Source organism: Peromyscus maniculatus, chromosome 3 (assembly GCF_049852395.1).
Source record: "Peromyscus maniculatus bairdii isolate BWxNUB_F1_BW_parent chromosome 3, HU_Pman_BW_mat_3.1, whole genome shotgun sequence".
NCBI classification, from domain to species: domain Eukaryota; kingdom Metazoa; phylum Chordata; class Mammalia; order Rodentia; family Cricetidae; genus Peromyscus; species Peromyscus maniculatus.
In genome coordinates, this window is record NC_134854.1 from 14,627,650 (window position 1) to 14,652,649 (window position 25,000).

General features: G+C 36.6%; 1 protein-coding gene across 1 annotated transcript in view; it reads left to right on the top strand.

Annotated features, from left to right (window-relative positions):
* Thsd7a (thrombospondin type 1 domain containing 7A) overlaps positions 1–25,000 on the top strand; it is a 398,255-nt gene that overhangs the window by 220,793 nt on the left and 152,462 nt on the right. The window contains exons 3-4 of the mRNA XM_076566198.1: positions 1,790–2,038; positions 4,632–4,813. Of these exons, the coding sequence (XP_076422313.1) occupies positions 1,790–2,038; positions 4,632–4,813 (431 nt within the window). The remainder of the gene's footprint in view (positions 1–1,789; positions 2,039–4,631; positions 4,814–25,000) is intronic.

Consider the following 25,000-nt stretch of genomic DNA (forward strand, 5'->3'; position numbering starts at 1 on the left):
CAAAACTCAGATGAATTTCCATAAAAGGGCTCATTTTATCATGAAGGAATGTGACATGTCAGTTCATCAGGTAACCAAGGTAACTATCCTAATAGGCAGTACACCAATGGTCAAATTATCTAGAAAAGATTAGAATAGATTACTTATCTTTCACCTGTACATAGACTATAAACTTTTTGAGTATTACCTGGAGGACAATACATGCCAATGTAGAAAGAAAGGCAATAAATCTAGGAGGAAACGAATTAAGTACATTTGTAAAAATGGGGTTATAGGAAACATTTGGTTATTTATTTTTCCCTGATTCTCAGAAGTAACTCCCAATGTGGGGATGAAAAGCTCTTCATTGCAAAGGAACCTCAGTGGTGTTATACCGAAGGACACCATTAATCCCAGCACTTATGTAACGTTTGAGCATACGTGGGCTTTGTTCTGGTATAGGGAAACAAAACTAACTCACAGGCTTCCTTTTATCCATTCTCAGATGATTTTCTGCTCAGGCTTTTCAAGTTCAACAAAATGACTTTGATGTTTTCAGCTCTAATTATATTGTGGGAATACAGTTTTCAAAAACATGCATCGTGATAGGATTAGAACAACAGGATGTAAGTTGTTAGAGTAAAACGTACCTGCCTCCCTCTGTGGGTAATTAGAACAAATGAATATGGAACCTGAATGAGGTGGAAAGATCAGTGCCTTCTCCCATCAGGCCGGATAACTATGATCACAACAGGCTGCCTCTGTGACTGCACAGTATTGGGAGTCTGGGCAAGAGTCCACGGAAGAGTACATTTCCAGGAAAACTCAAGCTACTTGGACCCTTAGCTGTTGACATCCATAATGTCATCTTTTGCTTTATTTGTTGATATTACAATTTTGAACTCAATATGCCTCCGATTCAAGAAAAATTTAAATGACAAGAATTTAAACACAAATACTTTATTGGTAAAATAAATATGAAAGATATCTTTAGAGTATGTTTCTATAATATGTAGGAAGTAGATAAACATTTTAAAAAATATTTATTGGGTGTTTAATCAGGATGTTAACAAGTATTTCATACTAATTAGAAAGGCTGGAGACATGTCTCAGTGGTTAAAAAACATTTGCTGCTCCTCCAGAGGACCCATATTCAGTTCTCAGCATTTACATCAAGGGACTCATGACTGTCTCCAGCTCCTGAAAATCAACCACCCTCTAGTGGACTCTGCACACACACCATACACTCACAGACTTATACACAGACACATAAAAATGAAATTTAAAAATGTATAAGTTAGAAAGGTTGATATATTTAGATAAGCATATGTTATAACTGTAAGTCATGACTGCCATAAAATTATGCTAAGGCACATATTAATTTATGCTTTCTATTCCAAAAATATTGAAGCTAAGCAGTTATGCTTATTTAAATCAGTAAAATAGAATGGATATTAAAATATGTTAACAGTTTCAGATTTCTTCTTTTCTAAATTAAAATAACCCTAAAATGAATAAGCACCAATGTGATAAACTCAGCTTTGGTTGATTTCTCTGGCTCCCCTTTATTTTCTATTTCTTTTGAGTAGCTTAACAATTCCCTCCCTGCCCCCCAAAAAGGAGGCAAATATTAATGTTCGGCTTATTTTTCCATTACACTTTGCATATGTTAGTGTATTTTCTATGAAACTATCAATTGCATGTCCACTTAGAAATTAAACTGTCCAAGCTGATTTTATTCTGGAGTACAGAGACAAAGTTTCTAACTGCCTGTGAGTCTGAGGTTAAAAATATGAATGCTTTGTTACAGCTTTTGCCAACAAGAGAAACTGCCCATGACTTTCCAGTCCTGTGTGATCACCAAAGAGTGCCAGGTGTCTGAGTGGTTGGAATGGAGCCCATGTTCAAAAACATGCCACGATGTCACATCCCCCGCGGGCACTCGTGTAAGGACAAGGACCATCAGGCAGTTTCCAATTGCAAGTGAAAAGGAATGTCCAGAACTTGAGGAGAAAGAACCCTGTTTGTCTCAGGGAGATGGAGCTGTCCTCTGTGCTACGTGAGTAAAACAAAGAGTGTGGTGTGCTCGGATGTCATGGCCCCTTCAGCTCTCTGACCTCACAAATATTTGAAACTTGTTAAGTCAGTATTCTGACTCAAAACACTATTTCAGTCTCAACAGTATAGAAATGGTGAATTTTCTTGAATGTTTTAAGTAGAAAACTAGAATATCTCATTACAAACTTTATCCATTAAAAATGTGCTTCTACAAAATTAAAATGTAGTTAACAACTTCACTTCCAAATTTCTGTAAAGGCTAGACATTTAACAGCAATTCTTTTAGTGTATTCTATAGCATTAGCTGGTAAATTCTTTTAGTAGATGGCACACAATGAGAACATTAGATTGGACAGGTTACATATGTTTTTGTGGCAGTGAGTCAACACTATCAGGAGAGGTATAGGTATGTAAATGAGTGTGTCCATGTTCCAATAAAACTTTATTGACAAAAGCAAGAGATGTTGATTTTGTCTTTGGTCCACTATCTGTCAACCTCCAAACATTGAAATCACAGATTCCTGTGACCTACTAATTCATATATATATATATATATATATATATATATATATATATATATATATAATTTTAATTAAATAGAGTAAAGAACTACACCAAAATTAAGGGGATTTTAGGTGTTGGGAGTTGAAGATGTTTTGTTCATTTAATTTTTTTGTTTGTTTCACCACCAGCATATATTTTAGGGCCTAACACACATTAAATACTTAATTAATGTTCATTGACCTCAGATGAAATAAGACTAGTTCTGAAATATTTACCAATCTAACAGTATTTTCCTTAAAAATACTGTTTCCAAGATATTACAATGAGCTTTCTTAAAAATATCTCTGATTTATCTAAATACAGAATATACATAAGGCAACACAGAGAATCTTAGTATGCACACTCCACTGTAAGCTTCTCTGGACTACCCACACATTCAAAGGACATGGATATAGTTTGAAATTCATAAACCAATGAAGAGGCAAATTAGTGCTACTAGTATATATAGACATGATAACAAAAATAGCAATGGCTTGTATGAGGTCTTCTACAGTGTTTTTCAATCATCCACAATCTTCACAGGTAAGAAGGGACTGGAAACTCTAGTTCCCTCCTTATGCTCTCTGGATCCCACTGACTGTGCTGGTTCTTCTACATTACAGGGGGTCAGGGACACTTCCCAGACTTCTGGATGTTGTCTCTCCCAGCAGTTTCTTCTGCTTTTGTCTAACTGTGGTACCTCATTTTTTATCCTCTCAAATCTTCAAGTACCACTAATAAACACATACAGATATCGTTGGTACTCTTTATCTTCTCCATTTCCTAGGGTAGCACTTTTCTTTTACTATATTAACTATTTATATTATTGAAAGTCTGTTTCTATCACAGGACTCCTTAGTATGACCTAAACTGAAATGCCATTCTAGATTTTTTTAATGTGTCGTTTTAACTACAATAGAAAATTAGTTCTTCAGTTTTACTTTCCTCTACCCAATTCCAACAACCAAATATCAATTACCCTTGTATCTAGAAATGCTCTTCCTTCACAAACAAATTTGAGTGCTGTTCCTTGATGGCCAATCCCACAACTGTGCATCCCCAAACCCCCACTTATAAAAATGAAAATAGAAAGGAATCTCAATTTCACTGGCAAATTACTCACCATTGAAAGAGCCATGCACCCAGAACAGATATCTAAGGGCACCTTTAACCTTTCTGTCTAATTGAGATGAGCACATCCATTTATATCTGTGTTAGCTATTAATTTGATCCATGGGGAAGCATCACAGTTAGACTGACAAAGTGCTACTTGAGCCATTTCCTCTGGGCTTTTAAGGTGTCTACTTTCCTAGAAGTGGAGAAATGCTATCACTTTCTATTGTTGGTGACATGAGGAAATGCTTCCCTGTCTATCTCCTTCTAGGGAAAGTCAGGCTGACAACCCCAACATTGCTTTCAAATCATAATCAGGGATCATCTTTTCTGCGCTTTACTAAGAGCATCGTCAGCTCTTCCCATCATTCATTGGCATTCATCAAGGATGCTGGGCTCTACAGAGCATGTACATAAAAGACTTCTGATTCTTGACAGTAATGAGAAAGCTCTGAATTGCTCTGTTATATTTTTAAATCTGGCATGCAATTATAATTTTGCTCCAATATGAATAAGCAATTTTCATGCATTTTATTAAAAGCAAAACAAGTGTTTGGGCTCGTCATCACTTAGAATGTTTGGTATTCTCAGATTCGGCCTGCCTTTGTTTATAAGCATTAAGAAAGGGCAAGCTTGAGTTCAGTTTAATTGCACATAAAATTTCATGTTTTCAGCATTATGTTCTTATTTCATAAAATATTGATAAGTAACTTCTAGTACTTGCAATTAAAACAGGCACACTCTGCATTTAACCCCTCTAAAGCAGTCCCAGTTGAGGACAAGGAAGCTAATGAAACTGAATCTGCATCAGACTGGGAGTCTGTACTGGATCCAGAAGAAACGGTTTGAAGTTTGAGTTTTACAAGGAAATCTGAAAAGAGTGGAGAAACGTTTTCCTGAGTATACATTTCTACCACCCTCTGATTCTCTTCATCTAGGTATGGATGGAGAACTACAGAGTGGACTGAGTGCCACGTGGACCCTTTGCTCAGTCAGCAGGACAAGAGGCGTGCCAATCAGACAGCCCTCTGCGGAGGTGGCATCCAGACCCGGGAGGTATACTGCATACAAACTAACGACAACCTGCCCTCCCACTTAAACACACAGAAGGACAAAGAAGGTATGTGATACTCCCCTCAGATGGCTCGTTCATGAAGAGTGAGCAGGTGGTTGCCCTTGAGGAACATAAACCAGCCATGGAGGACAGGAAGAGCCCCCTACTGTTCATACTATGGTTAGAGTCCAAGCCAACTAAAGAGTAACCGACATGATGGTTGGTAAGAAACTTAATACAGCTCTCCCTTTGTCAGGTTTGATTTGTTTTATAGGTATCTTAAAAAATAATAAAAGCCTCTAGCATCAAAATTTACAAGGAGTAATTAGTTACAAAACAAAAATTTTATCTTGTAAATAGATGCATATAGTGCAAATATATGAAATGAGAAAAATGAATAGGAAGCTCATGATCAACTTTAAAAAAATCTCATTTTGTTAAACTGTAATTAAAAATAAACTAATCATGATACTGACATTTTCTGTGTATTTTTGGTTTCCTGTTGTTGCTATTTTGTTACATATATATTATTTATAATTTAATATTTATAGTTTATTATATATATTAGATTATACAGATTGAGTAGGTTGTTATATATTTCTTAAATATATAAATCTGCTCAGTCTGTATAATGTTACTTAGATGTATATGATTTCAGAGCTGGCCACTTTGTACTGGATAACCAGTTTGGGGATTCTTCCTCGGGGAAGACTATTTCTCCTGCTCTTTACATTCTTTAGTTGCATTCTTTAGTTACATTCTCTAGTTCTTTGTGATGGAATCACCATGAGACATCCCACCTGTATGACAGCATGTCTAATGGTGCCATCCATGTTCAGGTTTTCTTTAGGCAGCCATGTTGACGAGACTTTTCAGGTGTAGTTTCTCTGACATTTCTAGGAGAAAAAATTTCACAACGAACTTCCTGTTTCTCATACAACCTTCCCACATCCTCTTCTCTATGATCCCTGAGCCTTAGATGCCGGAGTTGCCATGGCAGGTACTGGAAATCTGCCAAATACTTGAAATTAGTGAAGTCATGGGTCTTGGAGTAGAGCCGGCAGGTACTATTTACTAAACCAACACAATTCCTAACTACATTCCAAGATTTTGTCCCTATACTCATAGATCAGTATAGGGCTCACCTATCGTTTTTATCTTAATCTCAGTTTGGGGACTAGATGGTTAAGTGTGCAAAAGAGCAAGTGAATTCAAAATGGCCCAGGCTACAAGAGGATCACCATTGTTATTGGATCAAGTTTATACTGAGTACTTTAAAACAGTTCTGTAAGCAGCTGTTTATCTGAGTACCAGCAAAACCCGCAAGACTGATCCGTTCAACATGTGTTTATTGGATATCAGCAAACTGAGAATCACCAAAGATCCAATGAGGTGTATAAATGGGATAATATAATCAACATATATTTCATGTCATAAAATTCTTAAATTCCTCATGATGGTAGAAAAAACAGTAGTTATAACATCAACAATGACCTGTACAACCACGATTTAGAAAATCTCGTGGGAACAGCACTTGAGCAGAATGATGACTGACAAGCTACTTAGAGAAAAGCGGGTGAGGGCAGGGCAGGGGCTGCAGTTTCTGTCAGGCTGAGGGAGTCGTGTGTAGTAAAGCACAACACTAAAGGAAAGTCAGAACAACACACACACACACACACACACACACACACACACACACACACACACACACACACTGAGCGTGCTGCATTTGACAACAGGGAATAGAAGAGAATGTCCTAGGAAGCATGTAGGTTGGAAAATGGGAAAAAAAAAAAACTAGTTGATAAAAGAAGAGAAAAAAGCAGAATATTCAGGGAAGAGTTCTGGGCAAGAATGGTCAGGAAAAGGGTTGGGGCGAGGGCAGGAAGAGAAATGGAAGTTTTTAAAACCAAGATTGGCTCCACTGCCCGAGCAAATGAGGCAATGTCAGTGACCAAAGATAAGTGCTGAAGTTCTGCATTTACAACTTCCAAAATTTAATTGTTCTGCATCCACTAATTTTACCCAGCATGGAAGCTCATTTGGAAATGCAGCCTTAGGTTAGACCTCACTGCTAATGTACCTTGAGGTTGTAAGGAACTAGCATAAAACACAAATGTTAGTACATTAATATTTTCTTGGCCACTTTAATAGCTGTATTCTTAAAACTTTTAGGTAGATTTATTACAGTTGGCTTTTCAGAGTAGTATAATTTCATTGCTCGAGGTAGATCAGATTTTAGTTTCTGAATGTCAATTATGTCTTGTAGGTTATTACTTTCAAAAGATCTTGAGAATTCTGAACTGCAACTGGTTGTGTTTTAAATCATTTTTTTCAGAGTCCCTCACACCTCTTCTAAACCACTGCAAAGAACCAAAAGTAAAGCAAAAAGACAGGAACACAAAAAGAATATCATTATTAAGATGTATCTGTTAGAATAAAGCAAATGCCAAAGAAAGGTCAGTAGATACAAAAGTAATGACTTGACCAAAATGAATATTTATGACTGGTATGTGTGGCATGAGTAACTTAGGAATGTGTATTTCTTTATAGACGGAGAATATTAATAAACCTCTTAGAGGGTAGAAGTTGTTTTATTTTGTTTTGTTGTATGTGTGCGTGTATGTGTGGGGTGTGTGTGTGTGTGTGTGTGTGTGTGTGTGTGTGTGTGTGTGTGTGTGTTGGGCAAAAACAGCTGATTCTCTTTAAACATTACTGCTTTCCTTCCTCAAAACATACATGTGAGTTTTCTCTTAGGAGCTCTTAACACTTCCCAATAGAAACCCATCCAGTATACCAGCATCCCAGGGTGACATATGAGTTACAAATATGAGCGAATGGAGGACAATTAGACTGTCAGCTGTGAAGACTGTTCACAGCCTATTTTCCTTCAATAAATATGAAAATGCCAAATCTCCTTTATGATAAAAGGGAGAAAAAGGCTTCTCAAACTGCCTTCTACAACCAAGCCCCATTAGAAAACAGTCATCTCAAGAAATCTGGACAGTGTTACCATGAACAAATCACCCCATATACTATCTATACTGTACTTATTTCAAAGAACAAATTCCACTTTCTTTTGCAGAGTCTCACTGTTCTATAGATGAGTCTTTTTCACAAGTAGCAAGGTATTTTTAATACCAGTTGAAACTAATTTGACTCAAAATAAACTTACACACACACACACAAAGAAAGCAGGTGATATGAAGTTCATATAACTTATTTTATTATTTTGACAAGTCGATCTCATAAATTAGAATGTTAATATCCGTATTATCGTGAGGACAGGGCCACCTCTATCACTTTATTCGTTGTTATATGTACTACTGTTAACTAAATTAAACCACACTGGTCACAAAAATACTCTTATCAGCCTTAGTTTTCAGAAAATTAAAACCTAAGTGACTAATGTACACACGTTTAGTATAATATACCATAGCATTCTAATTGTGACAGTCAAATTATCATCACAATATTGTGTAAGCTAGTGGTAGCATCTATAGGCAATATAAAAAGCTATATCCTAATGATATTGGAGGGTGTCTACATTTAATCCATTTACTGCTGTTAGCAGTAGGTAACCCTTGAAATCCAGACAATGTTTCTCTTATAATATCCAGCCAGAGTACAAGTATATCTCTTTAGAAGAAAGGCCTGGAAAGCTCCATACTGAGAAGAATTAGTAGTGGAAAACCTAACATTTTTATTCATCCATGTGATAAGGATTTCAGGCAGCTGTATATGGTGTCCAGCTCATACTAGACAAATCAGCCCTTATCAGAGTATGACAGGATGGAGCCTGTGAGGAAGTGACCCATGTATATCTTAGCAGCTAAAAATATTCCTCATTGGATGCTCATGGTCAGCTGAGTAGGAACAAACTGATTGCTTCCAGAGTTCAAAGAGAAACTAAAGTTGATTTTAAGTACAATGACCTAGGAATCCTTTCATTGGGTGCAGGTTAAACATGGTCTAAATTATTGAAACTAAAACAGTGTGAAACAGTAGATCATACTCAAGATGATTTACATCACAGAAAACTTGAACGAGTGTTCTGTAGGAAGCATATTAATGAAATCTGGATAAGAGTAGAAAGACTTGGGTTACTAAGAAAGACAGCCCAGACTGTGAACCTGTGTGACGAGGTACAACAACAGGAAGGATTGGTGCTTATAAAAGATATTTGGAAGGACAAACAGTTGAACTGGACTGTGTAGAAAGGCTCATAAACTCCTATTTCCCCATGCTCTACCAAGAAAGAGAATAGTCACATTCCTACTAAGTATAATGTAAATTCATTATGCATGTAGCTCTCTATCTATAGTTTTAATAACAAGTACACTAGGGCCAATGCTTTCTCTTGAAAAAGTAAAGAAGAGCTTTGCTTATGGTACTAATTCCCTCTTGTTATAGAAAGTAACTATCACAGAACATCGAAGTTTAATGGTACACTTTTCCTGTCCATCACTTTTGAAATAACAGGTGGGTGGGACTATTTTACATCACTTTTCCATCAGGAATGTACATCAGAGTATCATGAGTCTGGAAGAGACTTCACAGCTTCACTAATGAGATGCTTAACCATCTCAGAAAAGAGTGTGCTTTCACTCTTAGGATCCTAGATGTGTATCAAGCTATCCCATGACATGATAATGGTCTCATGTTGCTTAAGTGTTAATATAATATCATTATTGGTGTAGATTACAGAAATAATAATTACTGACTTCTAAGATTTTTTAGCAGTTATTATTATACCTTATATATAATAACTATGCAAACAGTTATGTAAACACTTTTTACCAAGAGAAATTAAGCACTTTCCATAATTTTTCACATCTCTAAATATTCCATTCTGTGCTTGACTAAGCCTAATATGATAAATTGAAACAGAAATAAAAGGCATGGAGGCTAAATTTTAGAAATATAGCCTACAGTGTAGATGAAATGCAATATAGTATCGGATAATTAATACATAAGAAAACCCTGAACGAATCAGCTCTTTCTTGCCAGTGAGTGCTCTGGAGAGAAGAGGAAGAGCAGGATTGACACCCTCTGCAGGTTCCTCCTGATCTCCATGCTGAGAAGTTTCAGCCAATGGGATAAATGCTAATGAGAACTCACCTGCTGGGAATTAGATTAAGGTGGTTAGTGTTTTACCCAGAGGTAACTTCTGAGACTTTTATGAGAGGAAGGTCCTACTCCTGAGATTTCAGAGAGTAATCTAACAAAAATACAATCAAAGAAAGCTATATTGGAGTAGTTCAGAAGTCAGCTAAACATGCAAACAATGATTCCTTGCATTTGGATTAGGTTATGTGCTCAGGGTGCTTACAGCCCCCACTGTGAGACGATACAATTTGTTTGAAACTTGTCTAAAAAAAATTGCTGCTCAAATGTTTGAATGGATTCCCCTCTTTAAAACTCTATATTGCAGGCAAAGACCATATTCACACTCACTCTGCCCTTCACCTCTGAAGGAGACATTACTAGCACCGCTGAATTTAAATAGAGATGTTAGATCAAGGAATGAGACAATATTAATGTACTTTGACCAGTTTAGTCACTTAAAATTCTTTTTTATTTTAAAAGTGTTTGAACATTTTAAAACACATTTATTCTCTCTTTTTGAGTTAAGTAGATAGCTTAACTGTATTTTGTACTTTTGTCCTTAAGGCTACTTTCAAAGGGGCCTGAGACAAAACTCAAGAAAGGCTGGGTTTTGATTCTACTTTTCCTTGTATTCTTCTCCATGTCTTTTAATTTTGTTTTTCTGAATATACATACTCAAAAGTAGCTCTCCCATTCCATTTCCATCAGGTTGACAGACTACATTACCTCAAAATCATCTTTTCAAAATTACTTAGGTGCTCAAGATATACTGTTATTTTAAATGCTTTTAAGGGCAGAAGTAAACCCTTGACTAAGAAATTCCCAGAACAGACCAGCAAAGTTATGCTGATGCTTTCTGTGGTTGCCCTGGGGTGGAGAATGGTGCAGGTTGAGGGTTATGCATTATTGTGACTTAGGAGCAGTGGAACAGATAAGGGGCAGGACACAGAAATAGTAAATTGCAGTATCATCTAATGAGGTTATAGCTCTGAGTGCTTCGGGAATCCCAGCTTCCCTTTCAGGGAGCTGACAGCACAGCATATCAGCTAGAGTTGGGAAAATGATCCTCTCCAAGAAATGCATCGATAGGCCTGTACTCAGACTAGTTTTACTTTCAAATTTATGGTTACTTCGGGAGTCCAAATGCATAAAAGCCAGGGAAATAATATAACCAATGGTACTACCTAAACAACAACAACAAAAGGGTAAAAATCACTAAAGGGGATACCTAAAGTGAAAACGAAGGACTTCCACAATGCATTGCACCAACAAAAGCTGCAAATTTCTATGAAGAATATTATAGGTGTTGTTAACGTTATATTGAGTCTGTGGATTGCTTTTGGTAGGATGATCATTTTCACAATAGTAATTCTGCCAATGCATGAGCATGGGAGGTCTTTCCATCTTTGTGTCTTCCTTGTCTCTTTTTTCAGACATTAAAAGTTTTTATGCTATAGATCTTTTGCCTTCTTGGTTACACTTAACTCCTAGTTTTGTTTTTGTTTTTTCTTCAGCTATTGTAAATGGAAGTGTTCCTGTTATCTCTTTTTTGTGTTGATCATTTCTAGAACATTTCTGTTGGCATTTTTGAGGATTGATTTTGTATAGTATGACTAATACCGTGTCTGCAAATAGATATAATATGACTTTTTCTTCTCCTATTTGTGTCCCTTAATTTCCTTCTGTTGTATTACTTTTTTAGAGCTTCAAGTACTTTATTGAAAAGGAGTTGGGTAGTGGACATCCTTGTCCCCCTCCTGCTTTTAATGGTACTCTTTCAAGTTTTTCTTCATTTTAGGGTGATGTTTCTTTTGTTTTTGTCATAGGTATCCTTTATTATGATGAGGTATATATCCTCTGATCCAATTCTCCTAGGGCTTTTGTCATGAATGCATGATGGATTTTTGTCAAAGTCCTTTTCTGTATTCATTTAAATGTTTATGTGATTTTTGTCTTTAAATCCATTTTATTCTTCATAACAATATCAACTTACATGTGTCAAACCATCTCAGTATCTACTAGGTAAAGCCAACTTTACATGATATTTATATGTCTGCTGAGATTCAGTTTATAAGTATTTTATTGAGAACATTTGCATCTATGCTCGTCATGGATATTGGCCTGTGATTTCCTTTGTTGTCCTTGTGCATTTACATGGCTTTGGCATTAAAATAATATGGGCTTCATAGAAGGAGATTGAATGTGATTCTCTTCTTTCTACTGTTTGGAATAATTTGAAAAGTATTGGTTGGTTGGGAGTCTGAATTATTGATACCATATACTTCTACTACTGCAAAATACATAGACTAATATGTGGTGGTATTGTGTTCCCCAAAATATTGTGCACCCTAATAAACTTATCTGGGGTTAGAGACAGAACAGCCACAATATTAAACATGAGGATAGACAGTGGTAGCACACGCCTTTAATCCTAGCATTCCAGAGGCAGAAATCCATCTGTTTAAGGATACAGCCAAGCATGGTGACTCACGCCTTTAATCCCAGGGAGTGATGGTAGAAAGCAGAAAGTTATATAAGGCGTGAGAACCAAAAACTAGAAGCATTTGGCTGGTTAAGCATTTGGCTGGTTAAGCTTTTGGCTGGTTAAACTTTCAGGCTTCTAGCAGCAGTTCAGCTGAGAGCCATTAGGATATGAGGACACAGAGGCTTCCAGTCTAAAGAAACAAGATCAGCTGAGAAGTTGGCCAGGTGAGTTTAGATGTGGCTTGTTCTGTCTCTCTGATCTTCCAGTGTTCACCCCAATACTTGGCCTGGGTCTGATTTTATTAATAAGAACTTTTAAGATTCCTGCTACACTAATAGATTGCATATTATATTTAACTAAGTAGTTAATGGGCCATATTTGTTTAGAAAGCACAGCTGAAAATTTTTCTTAGTAATGAAATATCATAACTAGAAGAGTGAATGACTGGATCAATCAAATGATATTTGATTTTAAAAAATGTTCTTTAATAATCATAATTTCCCAGAATTTTCTGCAGAATCTCTAGACAAGATTGCATTTACAAACACAAGACTCAACAGAATTTAGTTACTACTAGTTGTTGCCAAACTAATGTAGTTCAATGGTGTATCCAAGTGATTAATATTTTTAAAACTGAAGTAATGAAAGACAAAAATATCATGAACATCTCCTACCTGTTCCTCTCTCTCATTTCCTTTTTCTTCCTCCAATTTATTGATATGAAATATAAATGCCAGTGATCCAAAAGTTATATTCCAGAAGAGTTAAAAAATAATTATTTATAGATTTGTTTTTTGAACAAAGCTTCACATGATACGCTAACAAAATATATGGACAGTACTAAGATAAAAAAGATAATGCACTAAAATAAAGTGATAATTTTATGATATGTTAAGAAGCTAAAAAAATAAAGTATGTCCAACATTTCAAGTTTATTGCAATGTTTATAAATATCTAAATTTAAAACACAAATGCTCACTATAAAAATAATAGTAATAAAATTTACAATAATGATCATATTAGCTAAGGTCCTATGATAATTATTTGCTTGTGGAAGAGTATATGCTTATTCAGAGAAGAAGTAGGTGGAATCAAGAGCTTGACAGTAAACTCATTCTGTGTCAATTCTCTCAAGCATTATTCTCCTACACATGTACGCAGTCTATTTGGCATTTCATCTGCTCAGTGGATTAGAGTGCAACTGTTCAGTTACATCAAATGTTGATATGTTGAAGAGAGAATATTTTATAGATAGCCTTGATCCTTGCATCAGAAATCTTAAATCCTGTAGTATTGCATTTGCAGCTTTTTTCTACTTGAAGTTCAGAACTGACCTGAGGCAGACACAGGAAATTGATATGGACATGCGAGTTTAAAGCTATCCACTTCAGCTCCGAGTGTGCTACACTGCAGTCTATCCTTCAGAAAGATGTCCATATCAGTTAATTTTTTATTGTTGTGATAAAATTATTCTTACAAAAAAATACTAAAGAGAGAAAGTATTTATCCTACCTTACAGTTGGAGGAACAGTCCAACATGGTTAGGAAGGCATGGCAGTTGAAGCATGAGCCTGCTGAAGACCTTGTGTCCAGTCAGGAAGTATAGTGCAATGAAAGCTGGTGTGCAATGTACCTTCCATCTTTTATTCAGTACAGAACCCTCGCCCATGAATGGTAACAGAGTTAAGGTGTGTCTTCACAGGTCAACCTAGTCTAAATAATCCCCACAGAGAATCTAAATTATCCACATAATAACTCACAAACATTTCCAAGGAGTCCTCTCCAAGGTGATTCTGAATCTTGTCAAGTTGCTAATAATTTTAATCACTACAAGAACTTATATATCAGGTAAATGATTGGTCTCCAAAGCTTATACCCTCAATGTATAGTTCAAGAACCACCTGAATACTTTAAGAAAATGCAAACCCCTGATGTTACCCAGTGAGGCTGTAGTTCTAAAGGTCAGAAAAGGCCACAGTTTTTTTTTTTTTTGTCTTGGATGATGGCAACCATAATAATGAATCACCTCTTGAAACCTAGTTGCTGAGCATTGGGAGGGACTGAGATTGTGGGGGTCTGAGTCCCAAAGGTGATACGGTTTTTATGGTTTTCTAATTAAAGAAGACAATGAATGAACCCCTCCAAATACAAACCACTCAGGATTTACTAACAGAATTGGATAAACCTGGCATGCGAAGGGCCCTACACCTAGAACTTCTTAGAGGCTTCTCAGCAAATCTTTCCTCAATTCTAACACTGCTATTGGCTTTTGTATGTGGACAAAGAGAAGCACCACTTTAAGATGAGAAACAGGAGGTCGAGAATATATGTCCAGAAGATCCTTGATTCCATGCTTCTTACAATAATTCCCCAGAGAAAAGGGGGAATGAAAAGAAGTCACTACTTGTCTTCAGAGGTAAAGTTGTCTTATCTATACTCAGAGTCCTGTGTTAGGTCACTTGGGTGTACTTCTATGAAAACCTGTTATATCTTCCTAGGAAATTTGGGGAAAACAACATAATTTCATTGTGCATCAGCTCGATTAACTGAGATGAAAAAAATCATAACAGTTAGTACAGGACCTTTCATTAATAAGAGAAAGATAGAGTATAAAATTTCTGCTACCATGCCTTGATCAAGTGCCTGTGCTTTGTATTCTTTTTGTAACCCTTAAGCACTTATTTCGTGGAGTCTGTTGTAGATGACTGATAGCTCCAGAAGGAATTCTGAAACTAGCACTCAGGGATGTGCAGTGGAGAATGAATAGCATTTTTTTTCAGAGGCACACTCCTGCTATGTAAGGATGTAAAAGAAATGGTTTGTGGCTGGCACTAGCTGTTCACTGCCTTGCTAATGATTACTCAATAGGGAGTAGGTACTCTCTGCAGTGTTAACTGAGGAGTACAAACTACATTGTGGAACTCATTAATATTTATTCCTTCTAAAAGCAATGGGCAATAAAAAGGGAAATAAACTGGGAAGAATAGCAATGGGGAAAGGAAGCCATGACAACAGATTCATCTTGGAAGGGTTTCACCATTTATTGTACACACAAAAAAATTCCCTATTCAAAATTAAAGGATCTATATTATTTTATTATTAGCCTGGAACCCAGTATAATGCTAGTATTACATGAAGTCATTTTTAAAACATATGTATTGACATAGTGCATTGTATACAACTATGACATTCTCAGTTTAATTTAATTAAAAATTAAATGTTGAAGACAATGCGTTAATTTTAAGTATAAACATACTTACATAGTGATATGCATTTGATGTACTTCTTACTTTATATTTTCTGGATTCAACAAAACTGCATAGCCTTAGTGTAAGAGTTCATTTTGTTTATACCTACAAGAAAGAACATAAGCTCTCTTGAAGCTAAGGTCCCAACAAGAGAGACAGATGATATCTACTGTCCCTTCATCTATTGAAATGCCTTCAGCCATTGTCCTGACTATTCAACTGTCTCTTTCCATTTTAAGTAACTATATGATCTTCAATCATTTTCCTTTACTCAAAGCCCATAACCTTCTTATGGTTCTGCAAAAATTATTATTTCACTATATATGATTATAGTCTTTTACAATTACTTCATGAATATTAATTTCAACTTCTTAAGATGTTAAGGTTCCAAGAGAGGGCATAGTGCTTTCTCTCCATTATAGTTCTTTATTATAACACATCCTTCTCCATAAATGTCTGTGTGCATTTGATATTCTGTCATTTGAAAATAGATTTTAGAAAGGTAAAGAGCTCTCTCCAATTAAAGGATGTGTATTTGCTGGACATCTAATTTACAGTGTATCATCTTGAATCAATCTATTTGACTCACCATCTACCCCTTTCTTTGTTTCTGTTTCCTCTGAAAAGACTTGGTGTTACATGTGAGGTCTTCCATCAGAACTTGTTTTTATTACATGGAAAATAAATGTTATTTTTGTTTATGTTTGCTTTACTGGTTAAATTGAGAAAAAGGGAGGAATTTTAAAAATAAGAGTTTTGGCCAAAATCTTTTGCATGCAATAAAGCAGTAATTGTGTGTTGTCCTTTAGAAACCCAGTGAACTATGCAGAGAGCCTCTTTATAATATGTTGTAAATATGTTGACATATGCTTACATTATATATGAAATTACCCCTTTTGGAGGAAAGTATATACTTTTCCCAAAGCTTTCCCATTATTATTCTAGAGCAAAAAGAATTATGGCTAATTTTACATTTGTGGTTGTGGGAGACAGAATAATTGCAGTTTTCCTTCCTTTGTGAGTCACTGTTTGAGAAGTCTAAGGAACACAGCATTGCCAAACTTTACAAAAGAAGTGTTTGGAATTGGATTGCTTGTTCTGAAAAGAATATTTTTCACTTTGACTGCACCTTCTATCACACAGGATCCCTGGGGAATCTAAAATCTATATGTCTAGGGAACATTATGCCTGTAAACCTTAACTCTTGTTAACATAATAGTAATAGTGAAGAGAAATGGGAAATATTTGGAAAAGCTCACTGTTTTACATGTTTCTGCTGTGTCTGTTCCATACAATGACTTGAATCCATTAATTTCTAACTCCTTGACATATATCAAATGTACTTTGAAAATAAAAGCTCATTTTCAATATGAAAGATCATGGCTTCTTACTGGACTTTTAAAAACTATAAGAAAGAAAACAAATTTCACTAATTTACTGTGGTAGACAGTGTTTTCCATAATTGTATGACTAGGTGGTTAATTAGAAAATAATTTTCCCCAACACACTGAAATAAGTAAAGACAAAGCCCAGACTCGATGCCAGCTTTTTCATAACTAAGTACAACCACTACTCAAAAATATTTCCCTGTCCTGTGAATCTGCTCCCTTGTAAATGTACGGTCTAAAGTAGATGTTTATTACTTTCTCAAAAATCATTATTATAGGCTTAGAGCTAGAACTGTGGCATAGTTCAAGAAATTTACAAAACCATGTGCACACATTTGAATTTTTCTTTATTGTGCTTACTATTAGGTAGCTATCCTGCCTCCTGACATTTCTCCTTTGCCTCACACTACTGATGCATCAATCCTTAAAATCACTTCATATCCCTGTATTGTGTGTATTTCCATATAACACAGAGGAGCACAATAAGCATTGCAAAGCACGCCATCAAGTGAAGATTTCTTTTTGTCTGGGCATAAATGCTGCCTGATGAATTCAACTCACTCATAAGCCATAAACATGAGTTATTTTCCCATGAAGAGTAGTATCTACTTACGGAGAATCTACATGTTTTTTATAGAAGACTATTATTGTGCTATCTGTAGCATATTGCTCATAGGGAAGCAAGAACCACAATTCATAACTAGTAAATGGGGACTCGATTCTGCAATTCTAGCATGGAAAGTAGTTCACACCAGGCGATGTCGTAAAATACAGTAAGGTAAATTTTTCCTTTAATCACACGAAATTACTGTAACTGATAACTCTTAAAATTAAACCAGCAGTTTCATAAGTTCACATACTAGTTCAAATAACCACAACAAGAGTCAAGATTCCATAGTGGTATTGTGAACTCTTTAATTGAGTTGGCACTTAAAAATTCTTTAAATCACTTCCTTTAGTTCTTTGTGTAGGGTTGAGGCCTCTTGGACATTTTCCCCACCCAATTTGGCATGTTCATTGGTGCCCTCCTTGTTCAGCTCATGTTTGGACAGTCGTGTTGATAGACTTTATGGGTGTACCTTCTGACATTACTAGGAGACACAGTCTTACGGCAAACATCCTGATCGTTTGGCTCTTACAATTTTTCCGCTCACTATTCTGTAACACTCCCTTAGCCTTAGGTGCAGGAGAGTGTTTTGTAGATGCGTTCATTGGGACTTGGCTCCACAACTCTGCCTTTTGATTGGTTGTGGTTTCCTGAGTAAAGGCTGGGAGCATGAGAGGTGTTCCTCTCAGGGAAGAGCACACCATTTTGTTGTTCGGTGTGAAATATTCAGCCCTGAACACTTCATACAAGTAACATTACACAGACTCAACAGGTTACATTTAGGGTTATGTGTGTATACAAATAATCTATGCATGCAAAAGTAATTAATGAAAGAAAGAGACTATGAACTTGATATGGGAGGTTTTGGAGGGAGGAAATGGGAATGGAAGGAATATATAATCTCAGAAATGAACAGAGAAAAATACAAAGCTTGAAAATGAAAAACTAGTACCTTAAATTTTGCCCATTTTCCCCTTATTTTTGTTATAAGAAGCAGTTTTCAGGGTTGGAGATTTGGCTCAGTGATTAAGACAGCTTCTTGCTCTTCCTAGGCACCTGGATTTAGTCCCCAGTACCTACAGCAGGTGACTCACAACAACATTTAACTACAGGTCCATGGGATCTGACTGATGCCTTCTTCTGGCCTGGAAAGGCACTGTACCATATACTGCGTAAAAATTCACTAGAGTGTGTGTGTGTGCATGCACGCACATGCACACAAATAAATAGTAAGAAAAGAAGCAGTCTTCTATGCTATTTTGTTTTATAACAAATTTTGTATGAAATGACAAAACGTATTTCTGGTTATTTTGGACATTGATACAATAAATATTGCAATGACTAGAAAGACTCTTTTTGAGCCAATTTCTACAGCATTGCTACCACATTAATATGAAAGTAAAGTGCAGTGAGGAAAAATAAGTGGGCTTAACAGAATATGGCATAGATGCATAGGTCTCCAGTAAGGAAAACAGCCCATGAATGAAATTAGAGGACTAGTATTCTCCAATGAAAGTTGTAAGACTTACAAAGGAAGGAGCTTGCAGCCAGGTGGTAGTGGTGAACGCCTTTAATCCCAGCACTCTGGAAGCATAGGCAGGCAGATCTCTGTGAGTTCGAGACCAGCCTGGTCTACAAAGTAGGTTCCAGGATAGGCGCAAAGCTACACAGAGAAACCCTGATTCAAAAAAAAAAAAAAAACTTGCATAAAATCCTATCTCTCTTCTATAGGTGCATCATTCCAGAGACAGATAAAAAGTTTACCTAGTCAGATGTGTATGAGGTGGTAATCCAACATGCTTACAGTGCTCTCTTCATAAAGGACAACTACCAATTTTCATTATGATCCCCAAAACAGAAACTTGTGCTTTTCCTAGGAAAATAGTTCCTGTTGTCTCACAGGCACAGTGAACTTCACAATTATTGTAATGGTTCCTTTTCTACTCACTGTTTTAAGTTTAGAACTAGAACTTGTGATCTACAAGCATTGGTTCAGGAGTCAGACTCAAAGTTAACAAAGTTATGTAAATATTTGTTTGGTGATCATCTTACTTTGAAGACCATATGAGAATGCTAACATGACTCTTCCAAGAAATGACATTATTGTTGATTTTGGGTACTCCTGGTATTTGTTTTATAGTTTTGCTGTGGCTGATAACAAACAGAATAGATTTAAGGACCTTCAATTTTCTTTGAAGTAATAGTGACAGGGAGAAGGGAGATAAGAGAGATGCTCAATGCTTACAGAATATAAAACAGTCTTCTAAGTGGTTTACAATTATTTGCTGATAGACCCTAAGTCTATGAAGTAAGTACCATTATTGTGATGGAATATTGAGGTATAGAGGTGGTTAAGTTATATCCATGATTGTCAGTCAAATAAGTCTGAACCTACACCTCTAACTGCAATGCTATAAATGAAGCATCACTAAGAGCAAACCAGTTTGAAGATGAAAAAACATACTTCCTCTCCAGATACTACTTTTAGAATATTTTTGTTTTTAAAAAATCTAATTTAGTCTCAAAGGCAATGATCTATTAAAGTGACCCTTCTGATAGTTCCCACATGGTAATTCCTGTGAGCATCCTCTCACGCCTTCATCTGCTGCTTACCGAGTGCTCTGTGCATTTTAGGCATTACTCTGAATGCTGAAAACAGAGATTTTTAACAACACAAACAAAATTCTCTCTGTCACCAAATGATTTTAATTGAAGGAACTAGATTATAAACAAATAAACAAGAAAATATCACATAACCATGTGCATTGTGCAGGGGATTAAAATACAGCTACAAAGTATTCAGTTAATATTTATTGAAGAAAGAAAAATGCACTCAGTAATGAAGTCAGTGTATCAATAGATATGATTAGCAGCTAATCTGAACTCTACCACAATGTCTTTCAGTAGTAGCTAGAGACAGAAGACCTAAACCATGCATATTATTATTATAACACAACACCTAGCAAGGAAATATTCAAAGGCATCAGCAAAACAAACAGTTTTGGCTTCTGTTTCATTCCAAAGTAATATAACTGGTAATAAATATCCCATGAAAAACAACTCTGAAATTTGACAAAATATGTAAATTAGCTATTTCATACATTTAAAAAAAAATAAGCAGCCAAGATTGTGCACATTATGACCAGAGCTTTACAGTTTCATCTGTGTTTCCCTGGAGGTTCTTTTCTATCACAGAGAAGGGAAGATAAGTGTTGTGTCAGGATCAGTTAGGCAAAGAAGTTAAATATTTACATTCCATGGTGCTGAAGTGGCTAGAGATCTCAGGACAGGACACGGAATAAGGGGATCTGCCTTGTAGGCTAAGAAGCAGAGTCCAGTTGTCTCTATATTACACTCCAGAGGTCCTTGGCTAGAGTGTGGCTGTGTATGTACATGAAGAAATCTTTGAGGCACAGTGGTGACCTTTGACTGCAAAGCTGAGAACTAAGATACAGTCCAGCATTGACGATATCAGGGTTTGAGCTTGGAAAAGGTAAACAATACTTTTGAGTAGCTCAGGTTAAAAGTAAGGGTCATATTGTCTCAGTTAAGTTCAAATTTGAAAAAGATTAGGCCTAATGCCAATGAACCCATTCTTGACAGGATCATCAGGATCTTTAGGTGCCAAATAAAGAATACATTATAAAAGATAGTTTAGCCGGGCGGTGGTGGCACACGCCTTTAATCCCAGCACTCGGGAGGCAGAGCCAGGCGGATCTCTGTGAGTTCGAGGCCAGCCTGGGCTACCAAGTGAGTTCCAGAAAAGGCGCAAAGCTACACAGAGAAACCCTGTCTCGAAAAACCAAAAAATAAAATAAAATAAATAAATAATAAATAAATAAATAAAAGATAGTTATGTCTCCAAGACTTTTTTATCATGTATTGTTCATAAAGTAGAGTAAACATTGCTATCTATGAATAGAAATATGACAAGATACCCTCCATCAAGAAAAAATAATACTGGAAACAATCACTTAAATGGGCCAGATACTAGAATCAGTAGACAAGGACTGTAAAAGAAACATTGACTTGAAGCCTTAATTGAAAAAGGCTCCTCAGCTATTGGTTCATAGTTCATGTGTTTCCACTAGTTTGGCTATTTGTCCCTGTGCTTTTTCCAGTCATGGTCTCAACATCTCTCGCTTATACAATCCCTCCTCTCTCTTATTGATTGGACTCCTGGAGCTCCACCTGGGGCCTGGCTGTGGATCTTTGCATCCGCTTCCATCAGTCATTGGATGAGATTTCTAGCACAACAGTTAGGGTGTTCAGACATCAGATCACCAGAGTAGGTCAGTTCAGGCTTTCTCTCGGCCATTGCCAGTAGTCTATTGTGGAGGTATCTTTGCGGATTTCTGGAGACCTCTCTAGCACTTTGCTTCTTCCTATTCCCATGGGGTCTTCATTTATCATGGTATCTCTTTCCTTCTTCTCCCTCTCTGTTCTTGATCCAGCTGGGATCACCGGCTCCCCTAAGCTCTCTTTGCCCTGGCCCTTGCCCTTCATTAACCCCCCTCACGTCCAGTTTGCTCATGTAGATCTCATCCATTTCTCTGTTGTTGGGCGATCCCTGTGTCTTTCTTAGGGTCCTCTTTACTAGGTAGCATCCCTAGAGTTGTTTGGAGCCTGGGGCCTATGCTGGGACACTTTGCTCAGCCTGCGTGAATGGAGGAGGGGACTGGACCTGCCTTGACTGTATCTACCAGGCTGTGCTGAATTCCCAGGGGAGTCCTTGCCCTGGAGGAGGTGGGAATGTGGGGTAGATTGGGGGAGGGCGGGGGACAGGTAGAGGGAGGAAAGGAGAATCCACAGCTGATATGTAAAATTAAATTAATTATAAAAAAAAAGAAAAGAAAAATGCTGGGAGAATGGACACACAGGGGTGTGAGGAGCCAAGCAGCCATTTAGGAATTTAGAAATAAATGATGCTCCAACTCTGCAATAAACAAACTCATAGAGTGGGCTTATCAATTGGAGATTGAAAAACAAGTCTAAATCTAAGTGATGTGAAAGAAAATAGAAATTACTGTTTGAATAGATGAAAGTATTATTGTTCCTGAAGACAAAGAAATAGAATGATCAGATCTAAAGAAAAGAAAGAAAGAATACTAAGGGTGATAAGCCAAGAGACAGTCAGTGACTGGTATTAAGATGTGTAATATGTGGGGTAATGATATTATAGAGGGAGACTGGTCTGACAGAAAACATATTGGAATAGAGAACATTCAAAATTTTATAAAATTTGTTGAAAAATTCAGCTTACAGATCTATGAAACTCAGCATGTCTCAAGAAGGAGGCAAACAAAACAACAATGATGAGGGGGTGTTGGGCTTTAATTGTGGCAGACTAGCAACAAAAAAAGAAAAAAAGTCAAGTGCAATTCATACACGTGAGTGGAGGTAACGAGTGAGGGTTGAAATCTTGTCATGGAAAATAGAAATGTTGAAACAATGGAACATCTGCTGAAAAAATTCAGAATTCTCTATCAAGTGAAATTATTCTTTATTATAGATTATGGCAAGCTGACTTCTTGAAAGAAATGACAGATAAAAGCAGTTGTTAGGAAGCACGTAGAAGTACACAGAGTGAAAATAGAATGTGTGAGTCGGGTGACTTTGGATGATTTATTACATGTCTCTGTGAACAAATTGGTGAGATTTTAAATGAAAGAATCCATGTAGTGCAGTGGGAATCATGTCAGACCGACGCCAAGTTGTCATTTAATATGATATGAAATATTAGTTAAAGCCAGTGGTTTAGAGCAGATTATCCTTCAGCAAGGACTCTAGATGTTATTCAGAAGTAAATCTGCTGGGGGAAAGGCATGCCCACTGTGAGAGCTGAGGCCACAGAACTAGGTGAGAACGCAGGGTGCAAGTTCTCTATCCTTCCTCAGATTAGGCTGATTTCTTATGGATCTATAACCTCCCCCCTCTCCACTGCTTCATCCAGTGGAACTAAATCATATTGTCTTAAAGGGAAACTCACTTCACTTTTCATGTTACTAGCTCCTCGAATTTGTTTGACGCCAGGTGGTCAAACCTAGCTTCTAACAAATTAACGTGGCTTCCCATCTGCAGTGCAGCTGAGACCACTATACAACAATTCCCTGCCCAGAGAAACAAGCTGAGGAAAACCATGCCCAAGAGGGTCCTATGAGGATTCCAAGAATGGACTCAGAAATGATCTCAAAATAAGAATTAGCTAAATGCTTTTGATACCAGACCTCTAGTCGTGGATATTCCTCTCAATATTTTCTCAGATATTCTTTTCACATTTTATACTACCTGATGCCCCAGTAAGGCAAAACCAGAGGCTCAAATCACCACAGTCTATTCTGCCTATAAACCTTGTGAGTTATGCTAACATACTTTCCTCCACAGCCAGTAGTTCTTAAAATGCCAAGTGTGATGGATATTTAAACATGGAGCTGTCATTTTGGCTTTGAGTGACATGAGACACTAAAAAGCACAGCCATTCCATTTATTTGTGTGATGTTAGGAAACTCCCAGAATTGCTTTGGGGGATAAATGGGAAGGTCTGAAAGCTAAGGATGAGCACCCTTCTCACAGAAGTTGATATGGATACTCTCATTTTTATTGTCAGAGGAACTGTGATTTCTAAATACATGGAAACATTGCACTTAAAACATATAATGATGATGATGATGATGATAACAATAAGAGATAAAGACCAGAAATAAAGCTGTTAAATTGCAAGTAAAGTTTTAGAGAAAAAATATTGAAGAAATAAGTATGATACTTAAATATCATTACAATAAAGCAGGCCTGGTAATGTGGGAGAATTGCAAGTTGAAAACCTTCCTGGGTTATAGAGTGAGACTGACCCAAGCCAGGGCAATTTAGAGAGACCCAGTCTCAAATTTAAAAGTTAAGCAAAGGCTAAAGACACTGCTCAGAGTATAGTACATTCCTGACATATGAGGGTTCTAGGCTCAATCCCCAATACTAAAGACAAGTAGTGTGTGTGTGTGTGTGTGTGTGTGTGTGTGTGTGTGTGTGTGTGTGGTGTGTGTTGCCATTTTCAACAAAAATGTAAATGAAAAACAATGATAAATTAACAGGCACAATCTTAAATGACTGCAGTTAGGCTTGCCATCAACTGAAACATTAACATGAAAGACAGAGATATTTAAAAGGGTAAAAATCTTCACAATAAATTGTGAGGGACTATATAGTTATAACATATACTCTCAACAGAAACTGGATAAGATATATGTAAAATCTACGAGGACATTTAAAAAATAGTAATGACTGGTGAAAGGAAAGAAAATAATAGAACAGGTGTAGAATAAGCTGGGTTCAGAATATATGCAATCAGTGTGACAAAAGGATCCAAACAGATTAGTGGTTGGTAATCTACTCTTTTATTTAAATCACTTGAATAGCCCTTAA